The following is a 19749-nucleotide window of genomic DNA, read 5'->3' as shown; positions in this document are numbered from 1 at the left end:
ATGAGGCTGACTTCATAGTGTCTGTATTATCCTTTATCTCGGGGTACACGCAATGTATCAAATCCCCGAAAGTAGGACTGTTTAACGATAATACGTCATCTATATATCAGAAAATGAGATAAAAGGATCTAGCTAATTGATGTTCCGTCTTTTGGATCAGATCAGCTATAAAGTCAGCTTCATAAGAGTGAATGGATAAATCAACAATTAGAGGCGCACAATTATTCCCATTGGAATGCCGACCGTTTGTTGAAAAACGCGCCCACCACACTGTTGTCGATAAAAAATTCCAGCATTTTGAAAAGACCATCTTCGGTATATTTGGATGATGATTTGAAATTATCTTTTACAGAGTATGAGGAATCTCTACCAGGAACTACATACTTGTATCTAGATGTACCGTCTTTTTTTAGTTACAACGATGTATAACGTTTCCGAGTCAGGGATTTTACTGATTTTGGGGAATAGAAGTATAGAAAGTTTAAAAATCATAGGTTTTAATGCTATTTTATTCTGATAATATTCTTGAATTGAGGGTTTCCAGAAAATCTTTTCGAATTTTACATGATCCACATTGAATTAATTCCACTAAGGGAGTAACAAGTTTCATAGTAGGACTGGATACCCTCTTTGACAGCTGTGAGTATAGAAGTTTAAAGTTTTGAAAGATGTTTGGCTGTGCAATTTGCAGACCCAGCTATGTTTGTATGGATTCTTGTGGAGCTTAGGAATCCAGTACATAGACGGTAGATCAGTCATCGTCTTTGGTAGTGAGACCGAAAGAGGATGACATAGGTATTTTTGTCCCACTATCTCTTCGTTGGAGAGTGTGGTAGCTAAAAAAAATAATTGAAAATAACAATACTGAAAAAAGACTGAAAATTGCAGCACTGAGTAAATGCGATAAGAACATAAACACCACAAGAAATCGGTTGTTAAATCGCTGTAATAGTTAAAAGATACTTAAAAACACCAAATTAATGAGATCAGTCTCTTGTTATATTTTTTTAACAATCATTCTACAATTTTAACTCTATAAAGAAGAGTGTTAACATTAGATTGGTTTATCTTTTAACAGTACAAAAAAAGAAAAGAAAAGCAAACAAAAAATACAAACAAATAAACAGACAGAAAAAAAAACCAAACCACCCATCCCAAATAAATAAATAAATAAATAAACGAGTTTTTTTTCACTGTGCGTTTCACACAATTAAACATAACTATATATTTCTATACTATAGTGGGTTTGCATCATGCAGACCGGTGGGATTGCTTTCGAGCTTAGTTACATGACAATGTATTCCACTGGAAACAAATTGTGCTCCTTTACTTGCTGACCTATTCCTTCACTCTTATGAGGCTGACTTTATAGCTGATCTGATCAGAAAGAAAGAATATCGTTTGGCTAGACCCTTCAATCTCAGTTTCCGCTATATAGATTACGTATTATCTTTAAACAATCCTAATTTCGGAGATTTGATACATCGCATCTACCCAAAAGAACTTTAGATAAAAAATACTACAGACACTGTGAAGTCAGCCTCTTATCTTGACCTACACTTAGAAATCGATGGTAAAGGAAAACTATTGACCAAATTTTAGAGACAAAAGTGATGACCTTTCATTCAGAATTGTCAACTTTCCTTTCATCTGTGGCAACATCCCTTCAGCACTTGCGTATGGAGTGTTCATATCACAACTCATACGTTATGCCAGAGCTTGCCGAAACTACGCAGACGTTTTGTATCGCACTAGAACTCTAACAAATAGGCTTCTGGAACAGGGTTATGTTGCTACAAGATTGAAGTCATCACTACAGAATTTCTATGGTCGTCATCATGAACTCGTGGATCGTTATGGTGTATCCATCTGTGCCTTGAAAACTGATTTTTTCAACGGGTCATAGTTTTCCTTTCCTCGTTTGTCTACCCCGGACTTGACTTTTTATGAGCAACTCGGCGGGTGTTTCTAGAAAAGCAGAGGACGCTTACCCTACCGGTGCACCTGGTCCATGCTCCCAGTTTTTAGTGGAGTCCGAGTTGCTCATTTGCTTTTGTTACTTTGTATGTATGATTTCAGTTACTGTATGTTCTTTGTTGTGTGTGTCTGTTTTCCATGTCGGGTCTTTGTCCCTGGATTGCATTCTTTTGATTGCCGCTATAGCCTTGGTTCCCTTGATTGCTCTTTTATCATATCTAATTGATGATATTATTTCTAATCATAGCACGCTTTAATATGTTAACGTATTTGCTCTTGTATCTATGCCATGGCTTGACCTTTTCAATTAAACACATCCCATTTTATTTTGAGTTTTAGTCTATACTTAATTGAGTAAACTGCTTTTAAAAGACATGTCCTATATTCGAGAAACACGAATATTCTTACGCAAGTCAGGCTATAGTAAATGTTATCAGGAAGCAACTATTTGATTTTTTGATTAAATTCTACTGAATTTTGATGACTCAATGAAATAACTTAGTGGTAATGCAATTGAAGCAATAATTGCCGGTAATACTTAGAGAATATTGTGAAAACAACGTTTTTTAATTTAAAAAAAAACAATAACGGATACACAGGTAAGCACGTGTCTTGTTTACATTTTATTTCATCTATTTCTTGATTAGTTCTCAAATAAGTAATAACAATTACTGACCATATTTGTGCCTTATTATATTACAATACGTAAATTACAAAAGGATCCTTGCGTTATTTTTTCACATTTTTCTTTTACGGCTTGAGTCCGTCGGTTTTTCGTGCCAATGATTAACCACTTTCGCTTTGCAATCAGATTTGTTTTTTTTAAAGAATCGAATCTTAGAGCACATGCGCGGATTAAGGTCACCAGATGTTATATGCGTACGAATTTATCTAGGTCGATTTTTTGTCTTGCAAAACAATAAATATATGGACACTTATTCAAGTATTCAATGCATTTTATTTGTGGATATCAAATAAAATTATATGGGAAAGGTTCAATTTTGTAGAAATAATTCAAAGTTAAAAATTACGAAAATGACAGCTAATGCAGCTTTAAACATATTCTTGCATTGAAAAGGGTGGGTGAGGTAACTCTTATTACGTATTATTTTACAGGTCTTGGTCCTTTAAATTTAAGTCACTATATATCTTAAAACAATTAAGTGATTTTTTTCTTTTGCTCGTTAATCTGATTTATGATCTTATTTAACCACAAAACTTGTATCGATCAGAAGTTCTATTTTATGCAATGTTCTTAAAAATTATCGAAATATCACATTTGGCATGACCCCCCACAAAAAATTGAAGAAATTTAAGCGATAACATGGTAAAAAGTATGATATTGCTCAATAACAATGATTTTTAAAAGGAAAGTACTTCAAAATACGCGTTAAAAATAATATTATTTAAAAATACTGTCTACATTAATTCGTTTCTGTGTTTCAAAATTGCAAAGGTTTCGAGTTTATTTGTTTTATTTCGAGAAAAAAAATATTAACACAACTGGTATTTTCTAACTTTTCTTGAACGAATAATTTGATGTGTAAGATCAAGTAATTAATAAAGATGCGGGAAAATGCCTACATGAAGGTTGGCACAATTGTGATAAGTAAACCATTAAACATTAGATAATGGGTGAAAAAACACTTAAACATATTTATTGCCAAATTCTATTCTGTAAGAAAATATCCACTGCTTAATGTGACATACTATTATAAATAAACTAAAAAATTCCTAATCTAAAAATAACTGTTTCGCGGAAATGTACGTGTTTTTAAACTAAGGCAGATAAAAGTAACTTAAACTTTGACCCTTAGCAGCAATTGGACATTTAAGTTTTTATCTTTATCTGAACCAATGAAAAATATCGACACAAACGACCTCATTGAATTTTCAACTTTCACTTTACATTGTTTGTTTGAAATTCTACGAAAAGGCTGCAGTGACATTTCTTGTAAGTAATGTTATAATATTTGTTAGTTTTATTTCGATATTGATGAGCAGAGGATTCATAGTACATAGACAAACTCTGCTTAAGTAATGTATCGTTTAAGTCAATTAATATACTTAAAGATGTGTATTTCAGTCACATGAGACTGAAAAGATGAATGTGGCGAGGTATAGTAAGAAAAGGAGATACTATCAGCAAATATCAGATCGGCGATTGATCGTATTTACGAATACTTGTATTGACCGGCAAATTTTGTGGGGTCATAATATTTTTTTTTTTGAAATTTTGCAATTTAAAATAATACATTGCTGTGATTGGCCGAATATTCCTTATGTAAAAAAAATCGATGATTTTTTATTAATTCAAGCCCCTGAGCCAAAGGCCTCCAGGAGATTTGAAAATAAGCACAAAACATAACATATATACAAATCAAGTATGACGGACATATAATAGTACTGAAAGGGAGGCAATACATTACAAATAAACTACTTGAGTATTGATAATGATTTTCAGAGTTAAACAAGGCATGTCATTGTTCAATATTAGATCTACTGGGAGCAATTCTCTCATCTCAGAGGCAAACAACTTGCATTGAAATATGTAATGAACATTTTCTCGTACTAAATGTAAGTCAAAGAGGTCATACACTATATCATCTCAACTCCCAAAAATCTAACGGAAATGTGTGATTCAAACATCTAAAATGACACAAAGCCCTCCACAAGTCAAACGGCAGAAATCAAAAATAATTTTCTAAACCATGACGAGTCTTTAAAATACGATAGTTTATACGCTTTGCAGAATACCATTTGACAAATTCATTTAGAACTATATTTTCCAGACATATGTAATTCATGCACCAATTTATATATAACAGGTATAATTTTACCCTGTTTACCACATATTAGTTCCCCCCAAAAAAACCCAATCATTCTAGCTTTTAAAATATATCACCGGGGTACGACCCAATTCTTCAAACAAAGTGACATTTGCAGTTGATTTTTTAACTTTCAAGATCAACTTGTAGAAATTGAGTAATAAACTCTTAATTAGTTTGTTATCTTCATACCTCCAGTCCTCTGATCCATACATAAGTATTGTATTGGAACAAAGGTTAAGTCAAGTAAATGAATCTACATGCAAATTCTGTTTTATAGATTCCTTTACAGTACTATACATTGTTTGTCGACCTAGCTCAAGAGCTCTATTTTTGGTTTATCAGTTCAATAAGAGTAACCAAGGGAATCAAGATTCTAGCAGAAATCAAAAGAATGTAACCAAGGGACAAAGGCCAGACATGGGAAATAGACATGCACAACAAAGAACATAACCAAAATAATACATACAAAGTAACAAAAGTAAATGAGCAATTCGGACTCTACTAAAAAACTGAGAGCATGGACCAGGTGCACCAGTAGGGTAAGCGCCCTTTGCTTTTCTAGAAACACCTGCGATAAAGGACGACTATGTAAAAATATAAAACTGACCAAACAAGAGCCATACGGGGGATTTCGACCACAACAAATTCTAACTGGACGAAAGCAGTAAGATTAATGTTTCAGCAACATGGTTTAGAAAAAGAAACTCAATAACTACAAATGCACCGCTCAAATATAATTTCCAAAACGAATGTCTTTTTCCAAAATAAAATGACTAATAGTATCATTGTATAAAGTATTAGTGTAAATTCAGTCGCTAATAGTTGATGAATAAAGTTAAAACTGGAATTGAAACAACACAGGTAATTCAACAAAACAGTTACAACACGTTCAAAAAACGAAATCTAAGAAAGCTATAAACATGGATCAGTAAAATGAAACTTAGTGGACACTGAAACCACTGCTTGGGTGGATTTCATTGAAATTATTGTTCCCCCTGCTGCAGCCCAACGATACGATCAAGTAATGGCCTGATTCTGTCCGTCACACGGATATTATATATTATATTAAATATGTTTCATATGTTTTATAAGTGTTATACCTCGAGATTACATAGCGATTTCGATGATATACATTTAAATTGCTATTGGGGTTTTCAAACTATGACGTCGAAGGGCACATATAGCTACGCATAACAGTCTTACAATAACGGTTTATTTGGCGACTAAGTTCTTGTTTCCGACAATTTAATCATATGTCAAACAAAGAATATGCAAGAGAGTTTTTTCTTGTGATTTATCAAAAGACAGTTTTTGCTAATGGGGACATTTTTCTGTAGAAAAAGAACACTCAAGAAATATACCTAGCAAATACATTTGAAACGGTCTATATTGTACCAAAGGTCAGTGAAATTGCAGTGAATACAAATGGGATTAAAAATGTGTGTATATGTAGGCAGGGGGCGCTACATAGTAATTTCAGACATTGCTACCATTGGGTCTGTTTTAAATAATCTCAAACAACGCTCTATCTAAACTTCTTCAACACTAGTGATAAACACTTAGCTGACAACATAATTATCGGCGAGGCGGAGCTTGTGGCGTACGCGGTGATTTCGTTTTGTCTTATCCTGAAAAGAGAAAACTTTTTTTTTGTTTTTATTCTTTTAAGTATTGTTATGAAAAGAGGAATGTCCGAGCGGTATGCTCTCTTCATAAACATGTCTATAAAAGTAATCCTCTAGAAAACTGTGATTTAATTAACAGATAATAATTAATCACGATTGTATAAAACTGTCACAATACTGGAATAATGTAATTTACCACTGAAGTCCGTGAATGGCTCTACATGTATATCATAGAAGAGTACGCTGACGGTAAAGTATGGTGAATGTTTCAAAGCTAGGGTTTTTGGTGCATACAAAGTCGGAATAATTACAAGCACAGACCGATGACTTTAATCGCTGTAGCTCTATATTCCACAAACAACTTCAGTATAGCTCAATATAATGCTCCATACTTATAGACCACCTCACTTTCAAAATCTGTTACTAATGTCAACTCTCATAAACGTCATAAATTCTCAAAATGAGTGAAACCTTTGTAACGTCATTTAGAATCACAATTTTTAACAAGTGTAATAAAGCTGGATTTTATAACAGTCTCAAAAGTAAAATTTGTTTTTGCATATGGGTATAAATGTTTTTCTTTTATAAATTTCAAGATTTCATGAAAAGTATACGTAGAAGGTCAGTGGATCACAAAGATATTAATCTAATAACCCACTTCCTGATTTATTGAGGACTACGTCAATTAGACTCAAAAGAATTTACTGTAAGTTTTTCATGTATTCTGTGCGATATATTGTCCTGTTTTACATTCAAAGCTAAAATTAAATATAGACAGAAAAAGAATCGATATGGTGAAACGTAACAAATGCACCAGTGTATAACCTAAATACAAGATAGTAATTTTTTTCAGTGATCACCAAAAGGCCTTCAATAGGTGTAAACACACCTTTAAGTAAGCTCTGGAAGCCCTGACAACAAAGTAATACAATTCACGATAACGAAGAGGCATAAATTGCTTGACATATCGATTATGAATACAATTCCAGAGATTTTGTTTATATTTCAATAAACTATAATTGTTCTGTGGCATTGATAATAGCATTAACATTTTAGTTAAATAGAAATGGCCCAGCAGTGGGAGAGGATCTGTGATTTACCTGAAGAAGTAACAAAAGAAGTCCGATCTTTCTACTCTGGAAGGTTTCCATTAGAAATACGTGCTCGGTTTTCAAAGTGGATTGATGAAAAGCCATGGTATTTTATCTTTATTTTCTTCGAGTTAATTAATAGTAATAATACTTCATTAAATAAAAATGCTCCTAAAATAATTATTGTCGTATTATGGTATGCATTATCTGCAATGTCATCGTCTGTAGATGTATGCTTCTGAATAATAACCTGAACTGGTCTCTATGAAATTATACTCAAAGATACCATATCAAAATAGAGAAAGATTTGGATTGAGAGAGTCTTAATAATGGTATTCAGTACGAAATAAAATGATAGCTTTGGAAGTACCGAGAGCCTGATGTCGGTCTGACGTGAAGTTACGACCGGTGGAACTCTTCATACAGAGCAAGTAGTGTTGTATCTTCCTCACTAAAATGGGCTTTTTATATGGTCTTCTGGCTTTAGCGAGGAAGGCCGATAATACCTGTCTAACAAATTTGCGACAAGAAGTGTCAGGATGTCTCGAAAAAAGCGACAAGAAAGGAAGATACAATTTGTAAGGGTTTGATCTGCGTACATTGCGTTGTGTTTAGGGGTATATGGTTAACTTGAAGAAAATACATCTTAGTAGTTTGACATTATATTCCTTTCTCAAATATAACGTTACAATATCGACGACGTCATAAATAGTAGTGTCGATGGTAAAAATGTCGACGTTAAAAGTTCCCCGCAACCCTCAACACAATTATAATTAAGTATATATAGCCTAGCTGGCCGAGTTGTCTAGGGCGCTGGACTTAGTGCAGGCGGTGTTTTCATAGATGTCACAGAGGTACGCGTTCGAGTCCCGCGGAGGGAACGACCAAAATTTACTTCGCAAATTTGACAGTTCCAACATCGTTGGGAACTTTTCAGACCTTTCTATAAGTTTACGTTATCTTCCCTGTATCGATTTGATCCGATGGAGCAGTGTAGCGAATAGAGTCGTCACATTCTGAGACGTTGTATAATATTGATTTGTTGTGACATGCATCATTAATTTGAACCTCTATCCTACATAATAACACCTAGATGAACTGTCCCGTACTACCATTCATCGTGTACTAAGTTACAGCCCTAGATTAATCCTACGAGGAGGAATGACCCGGCCAGCGAAAGCTGTATTTTTATATAGCCTAGCTGGCCGAGTGGTCTAGGGCGCTGGAATTTGTGCAGGCGGTGTTGCCATAGATGTCACAGCGGTACGAGTTCCAGTCCCGCGGAGGGAATGACCAAAAATTTGCATCGCAAATTTGATAGTTCTAACATCGTTGGGAATTTTTCAGACCTTTCTATAAGTTTACGTTATCTTCCCTGTATCAATTTGATCCGATGGAGCAGTGTAGCGAATAGAGTCGTCACATTCTGAGACGTTGTATATATATATATATATATATCCGCCGGACACACCCAGGAGGATCTCCACAACTTTGTTGTTGTTACGATCATAGAACATAATAAATACTGGTCAAAATGTAAAAGAGTATCTCTGGAAAGTTTTTGGATGAAGAAATTACAAACAACTTCTCCAGATGGAATTAACGAGAAAAAATAATTCATTTTTAGGTCTTGGTCTAAGGCAGGTATGGCACTATTTACTATACATCAATACGCCGTACTACTATATTTGGACATTTTATTTTTTTAAATTGTTTTCCACAGTTAATTGTAACTTTGATAAAAAGACCCTCTTTGTTATTTTCATTCTGGCTCCTTATCAGTTGCTTATGTGAACCTTTGATAAAGGTACAATCACCCACAGCATACGCGATTCAGCTTCTGAATCTTCTGAATATGTTTTGATCTTGAACTTTGTGAGTTTTATGCTCGTTGTGTTTTGTGAGTTACATGCTCATATAGTTTTATGAGTTTTATGCTGAGGAAGGATATCAGTCTTGCTGGTCGAGTGCTGAACTTTGTGCAGGCGATGTTGCCATATATGTCACTGCGGTACTTCAATCGCCAATATAAAAGTTCTAACATCGTTGGGAATTTTCAGAAATTTATTTAAGTTTACATTATTTTGCCTGTGTCAATTTGATCCTCTGACACTACTTGACCAATTGGAACCATATCTGGTATGAATGTTCCTTGGGGTACCCTGCATAGGACTGATGTAGGGATTTTTTATCCGTCAAAAACAAGGCTGCGCTGCTAACAATAGAACATAAGGATCAGACAGTAGTTTTTCGCATAATATTTCTTCAAAACCGTTAGGTATAGCCAAATTCTTTTAATTGGTTTTGCTGAATGAAAGGCCCACAAAAGTCTCTATGGGACCAAAGTTGTCAGACGACTCCTTTTAAGAGTTATTGCCCTTGAAAATTGAAAAATGACTTTATTTAGTTCTTTTTTACAGCCTTACTTCTCCAGTTTCCTTACAAACAAAACCTTCCATACAAGAAGTCACGATGACTTAAGTTGCAAATCAACAAATTTAATATATGGATTAGAATGCAACTTATGTGATTTAATATATGTCGGAGAAACGCAAGAACGATCAAGCAAAAGAAGGTGCGGTCATCGTTCGGGAATTAACAACACCAAATTCCCTACAGTTCATCAACACTTTAATCAACAAGATCATTCAATCTTCTCTATGAAAGGTCGTATTTTAGAAAAAAATTACCATCCTACGAACAGTCCCGTTCTAAGTAAAAACTATCGTAGGGAAAGAGAGGAGTACTGGATACGCAGACTAGGTACTGCAATACCTTACGAATGCAATGACGACATCAAAAGTATAGGAATCCTTTCAAGCAAATATAACAATAGCATACATGTGATAAATTCTTATGACTAAAATCCAAGGCGGGAAAGGAGTCATGGCCATCGCCACTATACGTCACCTAAGTTACATGTCTCCATAGATGGCCTCCTTCCTTTCATACTAAAACCTCTTGGACTTCATCACATTAGAACCAAACGTTATTCTATACCTCTGACTTTACTACACTCCCTTTACAAAACAAAGTCTTGACATTCCTGTTTCTGACCCCACCTCATTATTATACAGACTTGTTGCCATCATTTTGGATATTGGTTTCCACAGACTCTTTAAACCAGTTTGTGTGAAAAGTCAAGATGAAGAAAACTGATTATTTCGTCCACTACCGGTTGTCAACAAAGATATAGATGCAATTAATTTGGCTAACATTCTCCATCACAAAAACGTTACCAACAAAATTCCCCCATATTTCAAAGACAAATCCATACCAATTATTTCATATTCCTATACTTCATCCATTGCATCCAAAATTTTCAATTATAAAAGGCTATTGCAGAACCTCGAGATTGAGGACTTCAAGGCTAAACCATCTGACTGTTCTTGCAAAAACTCCATTCAAATATGGTCCTTCTGGTCACGTCGTTACGGGAGATTTAACCATCATCGAAAACGAATCTCTGCGTAATATCCTAAAGGTCCCAAGTACCGTGAACCACGCTCCATAAATTGGAATTATAACTTTAAAGTTCTTATGGATGACGTCGAGGACTATGCCAGAAAATGGATAAAACAAGGAAAAGAAGACATTGATTCTCAGTCAGACTGGTTAAAGGCCGAGAAGTCTTTAATTTTGAAACGAATGAAAGTTTTAAGTAGGTCAATGAGTGCCAAGGCTATATCGGTTTTCAAAGACCCGATGTAGCAAAAACATTGTCTACTATACATGATAAATATGTTGTCGTACTAGCAGACAAAGCCCGAAACAATATTGTTTTTGTCTGCAAAACTTATTACATCCAATGTTTATTATCAGAGGTAGACGTAGAAAATAATAGCAGTGATAAGACCTATACTGCTACCACACTGTCCAAAAAGGAAATTGTGGTAAATCAAAAATCCGTACTATCCTCTTTTTATCTCTCTACCAAGGACGATGATTGTGATTTACCGTCTATTTACTGTATTCCTGAACTCTACAAGAATCCATACAAACAACGTTTCATAGCTGGATCTGCAAAATGTACCACCTAACCTCTTTCAAAACTTTTAACTTCTATACTCACAACTGTCAAAGAGGGCCTACAGTCTAACCGCAATAGTTGTTACTCCCGTGGTGGTATTAATTCAATGAGGATCCTGCAAAACTCGAAAGATCTTTTGGAGACAATCAGTTCAAGACTATTATCTGAATATAATAGCATTAAAACCTATGATTTTTCAACACTGTATACTTCTATTCCTCATACTCAGTTCAAACCCCGACTTAAAAACATTATACATAGTTGTTTTTCCAAACAAAGATGGTACACCTAGATACAAATATATAGTTCTTAGTAGAGATTCCTCATGCTTTGTAAGAAATAATTCCAAATCATCTTCCAAATATACAGAAGATGTTTACAAAATGCTGGAATTTTTAATCGACAACATATTTGTCCAGTGTGGTGGACGTTTTGTCAACAAACGGTCGGCATTCCAATGGGAATAACTTGTGCTCCTTTACTTGCTGACCTATTCCTTCAATCTTATGAGGCTGACTTTATAGCTGATCTGATCCGAAAGAAAGAATATCGTTTAGCTAGATCGTTTAATCTCAGTTTCCGCTATATAGATGACATATTATTTTTAAAAACTCCTAATTTTTGGGATTTGAAACATCGCATTTACCCCCAAAGAACTTGAGATAAAGAATACTACAGACACTGTGAAGTCAGTCAGCCTCATATCTTGACCTACACTTAGAAATCGATGGTAAAGGAAAACTATTGACCAAACTTTACGACAAACGTGATGACTTTTCATTCAGAATTGTCAACTTTCCTTTCATCTGTGGCAACATCCCTTCAGCACCTGCGTATCACAACTCATACGTTATGCCAGAGCTTGCCGAACCTACGCAGACTTTTTGTATCGTCGCTAGAACTCTAATAGGCTTCTGGAACAGGATTATGTTGCTACAAGATTGACGTCATCACTACTGAAGTTTTATGGTCGTCATCATGAACTCGTCGTTATGGTGTATCCATATGCGCCATGAAAACTGATTTATTCAACGGGTCATAGTTTTCCTTTCCTCTTTGTCTACCCCGGACTTGACTTTTTATGAGCAACTCGGCGGGTGTTTCTAGAAAAGCAGAGGACGCTTACCCTACCGGTGCACCTGGTCCATGCTCCCAGTTTATAGTGAAGTCCGAATTGCTCATTTGCTTTTATTACTTTGTATGTATGATGTTAGTTACTTTATGTTCTTTGTTGTGTATGTCTGTTTTCCATGTCTGGATTACATTCTTTTGATTACCGCTGTAACCTTCGTTCCCTTGATTACTCTTTCAGCAGATATTCTAAAAACTATGATAGATAGAAAGAAACTTTCAATTGCTGAAACAATCCTTATGATAAGTCCTACCAAATTTGTCTTGATTCAAAATTGTTAGACAACTTATTTATTGCCATTGAAAAGCAAAATTTAACCAGACGAACGATTCAGACTCTTTTGGAGCCTCTTGTTATACTTCTTTAAGGCCAAATCCAAAATAATTTGTTTTGGATTGTAAAAAAACTAATTCACATATATAGGCAGCTCAATGTCTCAGCTTTCTAATTGTACAACAAAAGTTTTACTTACGGTATGTTACCCTCCTCCCCCGAAAATCGCCTAAATTGAGATATTGTTTTCATATCAAAACCCCTTTTGTATTTATTCTTTAGTAAATTACAAAACAAATATCATATATATCACAAATTTCAATATGCTGTACATGTGTTTCAAGGAGTAACCTCGCAATGGCAATATTAGAAAAAAAATTAGAAAAATTAATATCAAATCAATTGTTTACAAGAAGTACTCAAAACCAAAACTATCGAAATGAACCGCAAAACCTACCACCAAGGGATTCTACAGTGTGCAATACAAGGAATTTTTTACTTTTTGTCTTTTACTATCACAATTAATACTCCTTGGATTCTTTTGATGCGGAGTCAGAATTTATCAAAAGTTTGGATTTTCGATTTTTCCAAAACAATTCGACAGCTCTTCGAATAGGTCTCAAATTTGGTATGATTTGATAGATCATAGACTTTTCTAAACCATGAAACCAAGGAAACCTTAGTTTATTGTAGGAATTTTCCTCTAAAATTGAATAAGTTATCCATACCTTTAGAAAACTGAAATCAGTATGAAACAAATTAATCTTCCATTCAGAGCATAACAACACTCTGAATCTAATATTTGGCATTCATAATAAAGGTGCTGATGTATACGACATAGCTGCTCAATTCAGTTTTTTCGTTTTGAGGTTACAATTATTTTATAATTGTAAAGGGGAAATTTTCAGAATTTCAGATTTTCTATCACATCCGTTTTGGACATTTTTTAACTGTAAAAATGATGTTGTACATGTATGATGGTATGGCACTGCCGTCCGTGCCGTCTTCGTCCGTAGACATTTGCATGGTTTTCGTGTGAAAACTGGAATATAAGTCGGTCGATCTTTACCAAAAAATATTACAAGGTCTCAAAACACAAACGAAAGAACGTTTTGGAATGAGGAAAAAAAAATGGGCCAAAACAAGTATTTCATAGAATTTAACTATATTACTGAAGCATAGAATTGTCATTGATATTAGTCAATTATATTTAATACCACAATTTGCAGATTGATATTGATTTCAAGGGTCAAGACTTGCACATTTTAGCAATTAGGAGCCCCAAACGGGAACCTGAAATAATCATTTTCCTGATGTTCAGGCGATGATTTCACTATTAGTGAATGGATAGCTTTGAAATTATATTACAAGGTACAATATAACCATATAACCAAAGAAAAGCCTTGGAGTTATTTTGGGATTAGAACTTCAACCATTTTAGAATTAGGGTCTAAAAAGGGGCATGAAACAAGTTTTTATCCAATAACTTGGATACCATGATACCACAAAGGTAGATTGGGATTGGTTTTGGGGTGTGACATGAGTCAAAAAAGAAAAACAAAAGTAACAAAGGGACCAGAAACAGGTTTTGTTCTGATGTCTGAATGACAACTTGAGTTAAGGTGAACTGACATCGTTTAAAGTTTAATACAAGGTTCCATATCACAAAGAAGACTGGAATTGCTATTTTGGGGTTGTGACTTGAGCCAAGTAAGAATAAGCTGCGGAGTGCAAGCATTTTATCGACTGTTTTCGAACCGTAGTTTGAATATTAGCTTAGAAAAGACCCTGTCACATTAATTGCGGTAATTATCTGTTTTTTTTCCTCAAAATTATCGTTGGCAACAAACAACCAACCAAAGTTGCTTGTATACGAAATTTGAAGATGAAAATCAGACCGTCAGAAATTAGAAATAAGAAATATGAATGAAAAAAAGTATTTGCCTCTTCTACAAGATTAGGAAAATACCGTTTGGGAGATTAAAGCTTTTAATTACCTTGTTTCGTTTTTAAATCATTGTAAAGGAATCAGGTTGATGAGAACAACGCCAGCCATATGACATATTATGCTTGTCCATTACTGAAGGAGCTTATCGATATGGCAAAATCATCTGCCAAGTTTGAACCGTCGCTGAAGGATAACATTAGAGTTTTACAGGTATTTATGTAGTTATGTTTACGAAATCAAAAAAAAAATCGTTGCTTTAGAATCGGCTACGAGTTTATAGCAGATAGTTTGCAGTTGATGGATACGTTTCTCCTTTAGGGAACATAGTTCTATTTCACAAATTTGAATTTCAATACTTAAATCAGTCTGTTTTTTCTTTGACTAAAATGTAAATGAAGTAGCAGAAGTATTTTCAGTTGATGATAAAAAAGATGAATGAATTTTTTTTAAACAAATTAAAAAAAAAATAATCACAAAATATATATAAAATGATAGTAATAGAGCAATTATGGCAGATTGAAATTGTTTTCAGATGCTTAACATTTTTATTCCAGCACGTCTGTTTTTCTTATATTATAATCATTATTACTATTATTATAACCGTTTAACTTCATTCTACAGGAAAAGTACGTGACCAACCTATTCACATTTATTAAGGATATGAAGGACTGTTTAGCGTATGAAGAACAAGTATTGAATCTACATGTACGTTTCATGTTTTAAAATCTTCTTTATTCAAATAAATACTACTCTGTTTATGCACATTTGTAATAACTTGAATAATAAAGGACATAAATATACGTAAATTACAGTGGAAACAATTAGATTTAAGACGGTTGACGTAAGCATTCATTGCTATTTCATTTTATAAATAAGATTTTATGATATGGTATAGCATATGGTTTAAGAGATTAGAAAAAAAGCATATTGTTAAAAAAAACTTTGATGTATCAAATTTAATTAATATTTTGATACTCTACTTGACTAGTACTTCGTAGAATAAAGTCTGAATTAAAACATATATCTATCTAACAAACCATTATACTTACTGTACGTTCAGATATGACAGCAAAGACCATGCAATAATTTGTGCATAAGTGCAAATAATGATTCCACAGTATGTTCTTGTATTTATTAGACTATTTAAATCTTAAAATTTAAAGTATATTTGTCTTGTGTTTATTCGTAGTATGCTTTTTAAAAGGTTGGTTCGAGTGGAAGTACACCTATCTCATGCATTGAGGAAGAGGAGGATATAAATCTAAATGAGATCCTAAGTGAGTCTCAAAAATTTGGAGAATTCGTTTCGGTACGTTCGGTTCGGAAATTCCTTATCATATTGTATGCTCAAATTAAAAGTTATTAGTTTGACTGTTTGCGAAATCATACAAAAGCGCTACCTGCTCTCTGTAGAAAATTGTATGATGATATTAATTTGCAGTCTTAAAATATATGTCATTATCACCAGTGTCGTTTAACAAAGAAGGTTAAAAAAGGTTTGATACTACCAAATGATTTTTAATGTATGGTCCCTACACAAAAGGAATCAAAAGGCACATATTTAATAAAGTTAACCTGTATATGTGAACTGATTTTTAATAGTACAACAATTGTATCTACTGCAAGAGTCAGAAAAGTTTCAATATTTGGGTTTTTGATTCTTCAGGTTCAAACTACTTCATGTTACCGGTTCATGTCAGGAACTTCCCTACTATTTCTAAACACTACATAAAAAGGTAGTACAAATGTAATTCCTTTTGTAACATTCAATGCCTCTTTTATTGCCATTGAATATATTGAATATGTTTTTGCAAGTATTCAGCTAAATGATATTCTATTAAATAGGCAAATGAAATTAAAGATCTACCGAAGTTTTCAAATCAAACCGATGATTAGAGGAACACCATTTTTAAGGCCTTGACAGATCTTTAGTAATACATTTCCATTTAGTGAATTTAGTTCTGGCAGTTATGTGTCAAGAAATATTTAATGTGTTGACCATGTTCCATTAAACATACTTTTCAGTTAAGTAGCAGTCTTTATAAAAACCAGACAGAAGGTGATTAATACATGTCAAAAACCTACCAAAGTCAGTTTCATTTCTTGCTCAGAAACAGTTGATCACGAAACCAATCTTAGTTTTTCATTTGGTTGTTGTGCTTTTGAGATAAAAATTATATAGATTGTACATGAAATTTGCACTTTGCAGGAGTTATCATTCTTGATTTGCCTTCATTTGGTTGATTTTAGTGGGATATAGATACATGATTTTCTAAAAAGTGCAAATATGAATGCAGAAATGGTTGTTATGTGAAAATATAGCATATGTAGACTTAAAATGCATCTTTTTTTGGTGGGTTTTTGTTGGCCATGAATCACTTAACCATTGGTAGAGTCTGAATTTTATGTGGACTTGTACTTAATATCTTCATCCTTTCATCGATATTTTATTATTAAGAAACGGGAAGTGAAGAGCAGTAATTTTAACCAAATAAAAATACTGTGAAATTCACATTGATAAAAAGTGTCTAGTTTTGAAAAATCTTTAGTTCATCAAGGAAATTATCTTCTTAAGCTGAAACTGGTTAATTTGAGTATAATTATTGTGTGGGATAAATACAATATTACAGTAGCTATTGTATTTAGATGCATATTAACTTTTGGACAGATTTTAAAATTTGTGAAAAAAGGTGAAATGGAACAAAATTTGTAAATGTGTGTGAAGTTGCATACTGTTTGACTATTGATACAGTCATTTTATACTTCAGAATGCAGTAGTAAAGATTACATTAGAAAATGAAAAAAAAACAAATTCTAAATACATGTTATAGTTGAAATGCTAATGTAGAATTGCAGTTTTATTTTTCATCATGTAATCGTTGAAATTTTGTTCATGTTACAATTTTAACAAGAGCCAAATCATCCAGTATTTAAAACACTTTGATTTGGGTTATGACCTTAATAGGTTGGGTGTTAATGGCTACCAGTAATTTTATTGGTTTCAAAACAAAACCATGAGTATAAGTGATCTATATGAAAATTAATTGTATCACAGGTTTCTATACAACAAACTGATTGATTTATACAAACGTCCAGACGCAGCATATCAATACAATTTCAGGTTTTGGGCAATACTGTTAAAGTGTATGGATATCTATGAAATAATACCACAAGGTTACATACCAAGAAAGACAGTTTTGAATGAAATAGAAAATTTAAGGGATAAATACCAAAATTCCAGAAATATAAATTATAAACATTGCAAAATTCGCTATGATGTACACGTGTATCAAGGAGTAACCTTTCATCAGCAGCATTATACCAAACACTTAGGCCACAACAGCAGTGGCCAATTGGTTTCTGAATATTCTGTAGTATTCCGATCTTTATAGGTTTATGGCCTTAAAACAATTATTGTTATTCTTATTTTGATATTAGTCTTAACGATAAATATTCTTGATTAATCAAGCGCACGATTAACCGTTTGATATAATTTTAATTACAGGCTATTGAAAGCGAACTGAACGACTTACGCAAAAAGGTTGAGGACTTTGAAGAAATCAAACAGGATCTTCATGAAGTGTCTGGTATGTACGCGCATGCTTATTTACTTGTCATAAAGTTTATTTCAGAATCGTCTATCATCTCATAAGCATAATTTTGGAATGTAACAGTGACATCATTATACCATTTTGGGAATTTTCTCATTAAATGGGATACCAAAATTTAATGGAATGCCTTTTTTTTTGTTGTCTGTTTGAATCAACCTCAACTCTCAGGATGCACACTTGAGAATAAACTTATTGTCTTTAATGAATAGTTTCACATCATTCATTTCGGGCCTTTTACAGCTTGCTTTATGGTACGGGTTTTAACCATCATTGAATACCGTGTAATGACCTGTATAATTTAATTGTTCGTTATTTGTCATTTGGTGGATACCTGTCTTATTGGCAATCATACCGCATCTCCAGTTTTTATATGTTTGTACTTTATTTAGTTTGCGCCTTGTAGATGAACTTTTTTATTGACTAGTCATTCCAAAAAATCAGATGTATTTAATAATAAATTAAGATAAAAACTATATAAAGATTACATGTATCAAACAAAATTAAAATTACACCACGAAAAGTTTGGTTATTAACTCTAAATGTCTTTCTTTTCTCTAATAGTTTAGCGATTGACAAATGTGTTTTTGTACTGTGATTATTGTCATACAATTGTCAAGACAATCTTCAACAATTCTTGTCTGCCTATGTGACGTACAACATAGCAAAAGTTACCAAATTTCGTCTTTTGTTTTTCGTTTAGAACATTTTAAGACGCATGAGAGTAAGCTACAGGACAGACGACTCATTCTCCAAAAGGGCATTGAAGGAGATTTAGCGTTTAGTGTGGAAGTACAGAATGAAATAGAGGATATTGAAAAATCTACCAGGGAACTTTTCTCTAATAAACAGTTTATAACGAATCATCTTTTGACGTGTCTAAAAGAGTTCGAGAACCTTCCTAGTGTAAGTTGAAATGATAAGTCAGGATCCCACAAATCTGATAAAGGTAGAACAAAACACAATGTAATGACACAATTTCAGATTAATGAACAAACAATACTATTCTGAAGCATAAAAAACTAATCAATTACACACTCCAAAAAATAATAAATGGTAGCAACGTAAAGAATCAAATGGAAAAAAGTAAAGTAAAGAAATCAATAACTGTTGTATCAATAAGTATTTCATATCATTACGTCTTTTGTATTAAGTGCAGCTTTGCCTAAAAACCAGGCAGAGGCTTATAATGTAGGACCATAGAAGCTGTATTAGGAAATTTAGGTGCAATTAA

At 33.4% G+C, this 19749-nt stretch overlaps 1 protein-coding gene across 2 annotated transcripts in view; it reads left to right on the top strand.

Moving 5' to 3' along the window:
- Positions 1-3801: 3801 nt before the first annotated feature.
- The window catches only part of LOC148611115 (signal transducer and activator of transcription 5B-like), a 29056-nt gene continuing 13108 nt past the window's right edge, over positions 3802-19749 (top strand). For both annotated transcript variants that reach the window (XR_015924054.1, XM_088591277.1), the window contains exons 1-8: positions 3802-3931; positions 7030-7139; positions 7490-7630; positions 14985-15117; positions 15529-15612; positions 16112-16216; positions 18413-18494; positions 19219-19421. Coding sequence is in view for 1 of the 2 variants with exons in the window: in XM_088591277.1 (XP_088447403.1) it covers positions 7500-7630; positions 14985-15117; positions 15529-15612; positions 16112-16216; positions 18413-18494; positions 19219-19421 (738 nt within the window). In the remaining variant the exon portion in view is untranslated. The remainder of the gene's footprint in view (positions 3932-7029; positions 7140-7489; positions 7631-14984; positions 15118-15528; positions 15613-16111; positions 16217-18412; positions 18495-19218; positions 19422-19749) is intronic.

Source organism: Perna viridis, chromosome 7 (genome assembly GCF_037379345.1).
Source record: "Perna viridis isolate PV_CMFRI_1.1 ecotype Kerala chromosome 7, ASM3737934v1, whole genome shotgun sequence".
NCBI lineage: Eukaryota > Metazoa > Mollusca > Bivalvia > Mytilida > Mytilidae > Perna > Perna viridis.
The sequence above is the reverse complement of the archived record's forward strand: the minus strand, read 5'-3'. Positions and strand labels throughout refer to the sequence as shown.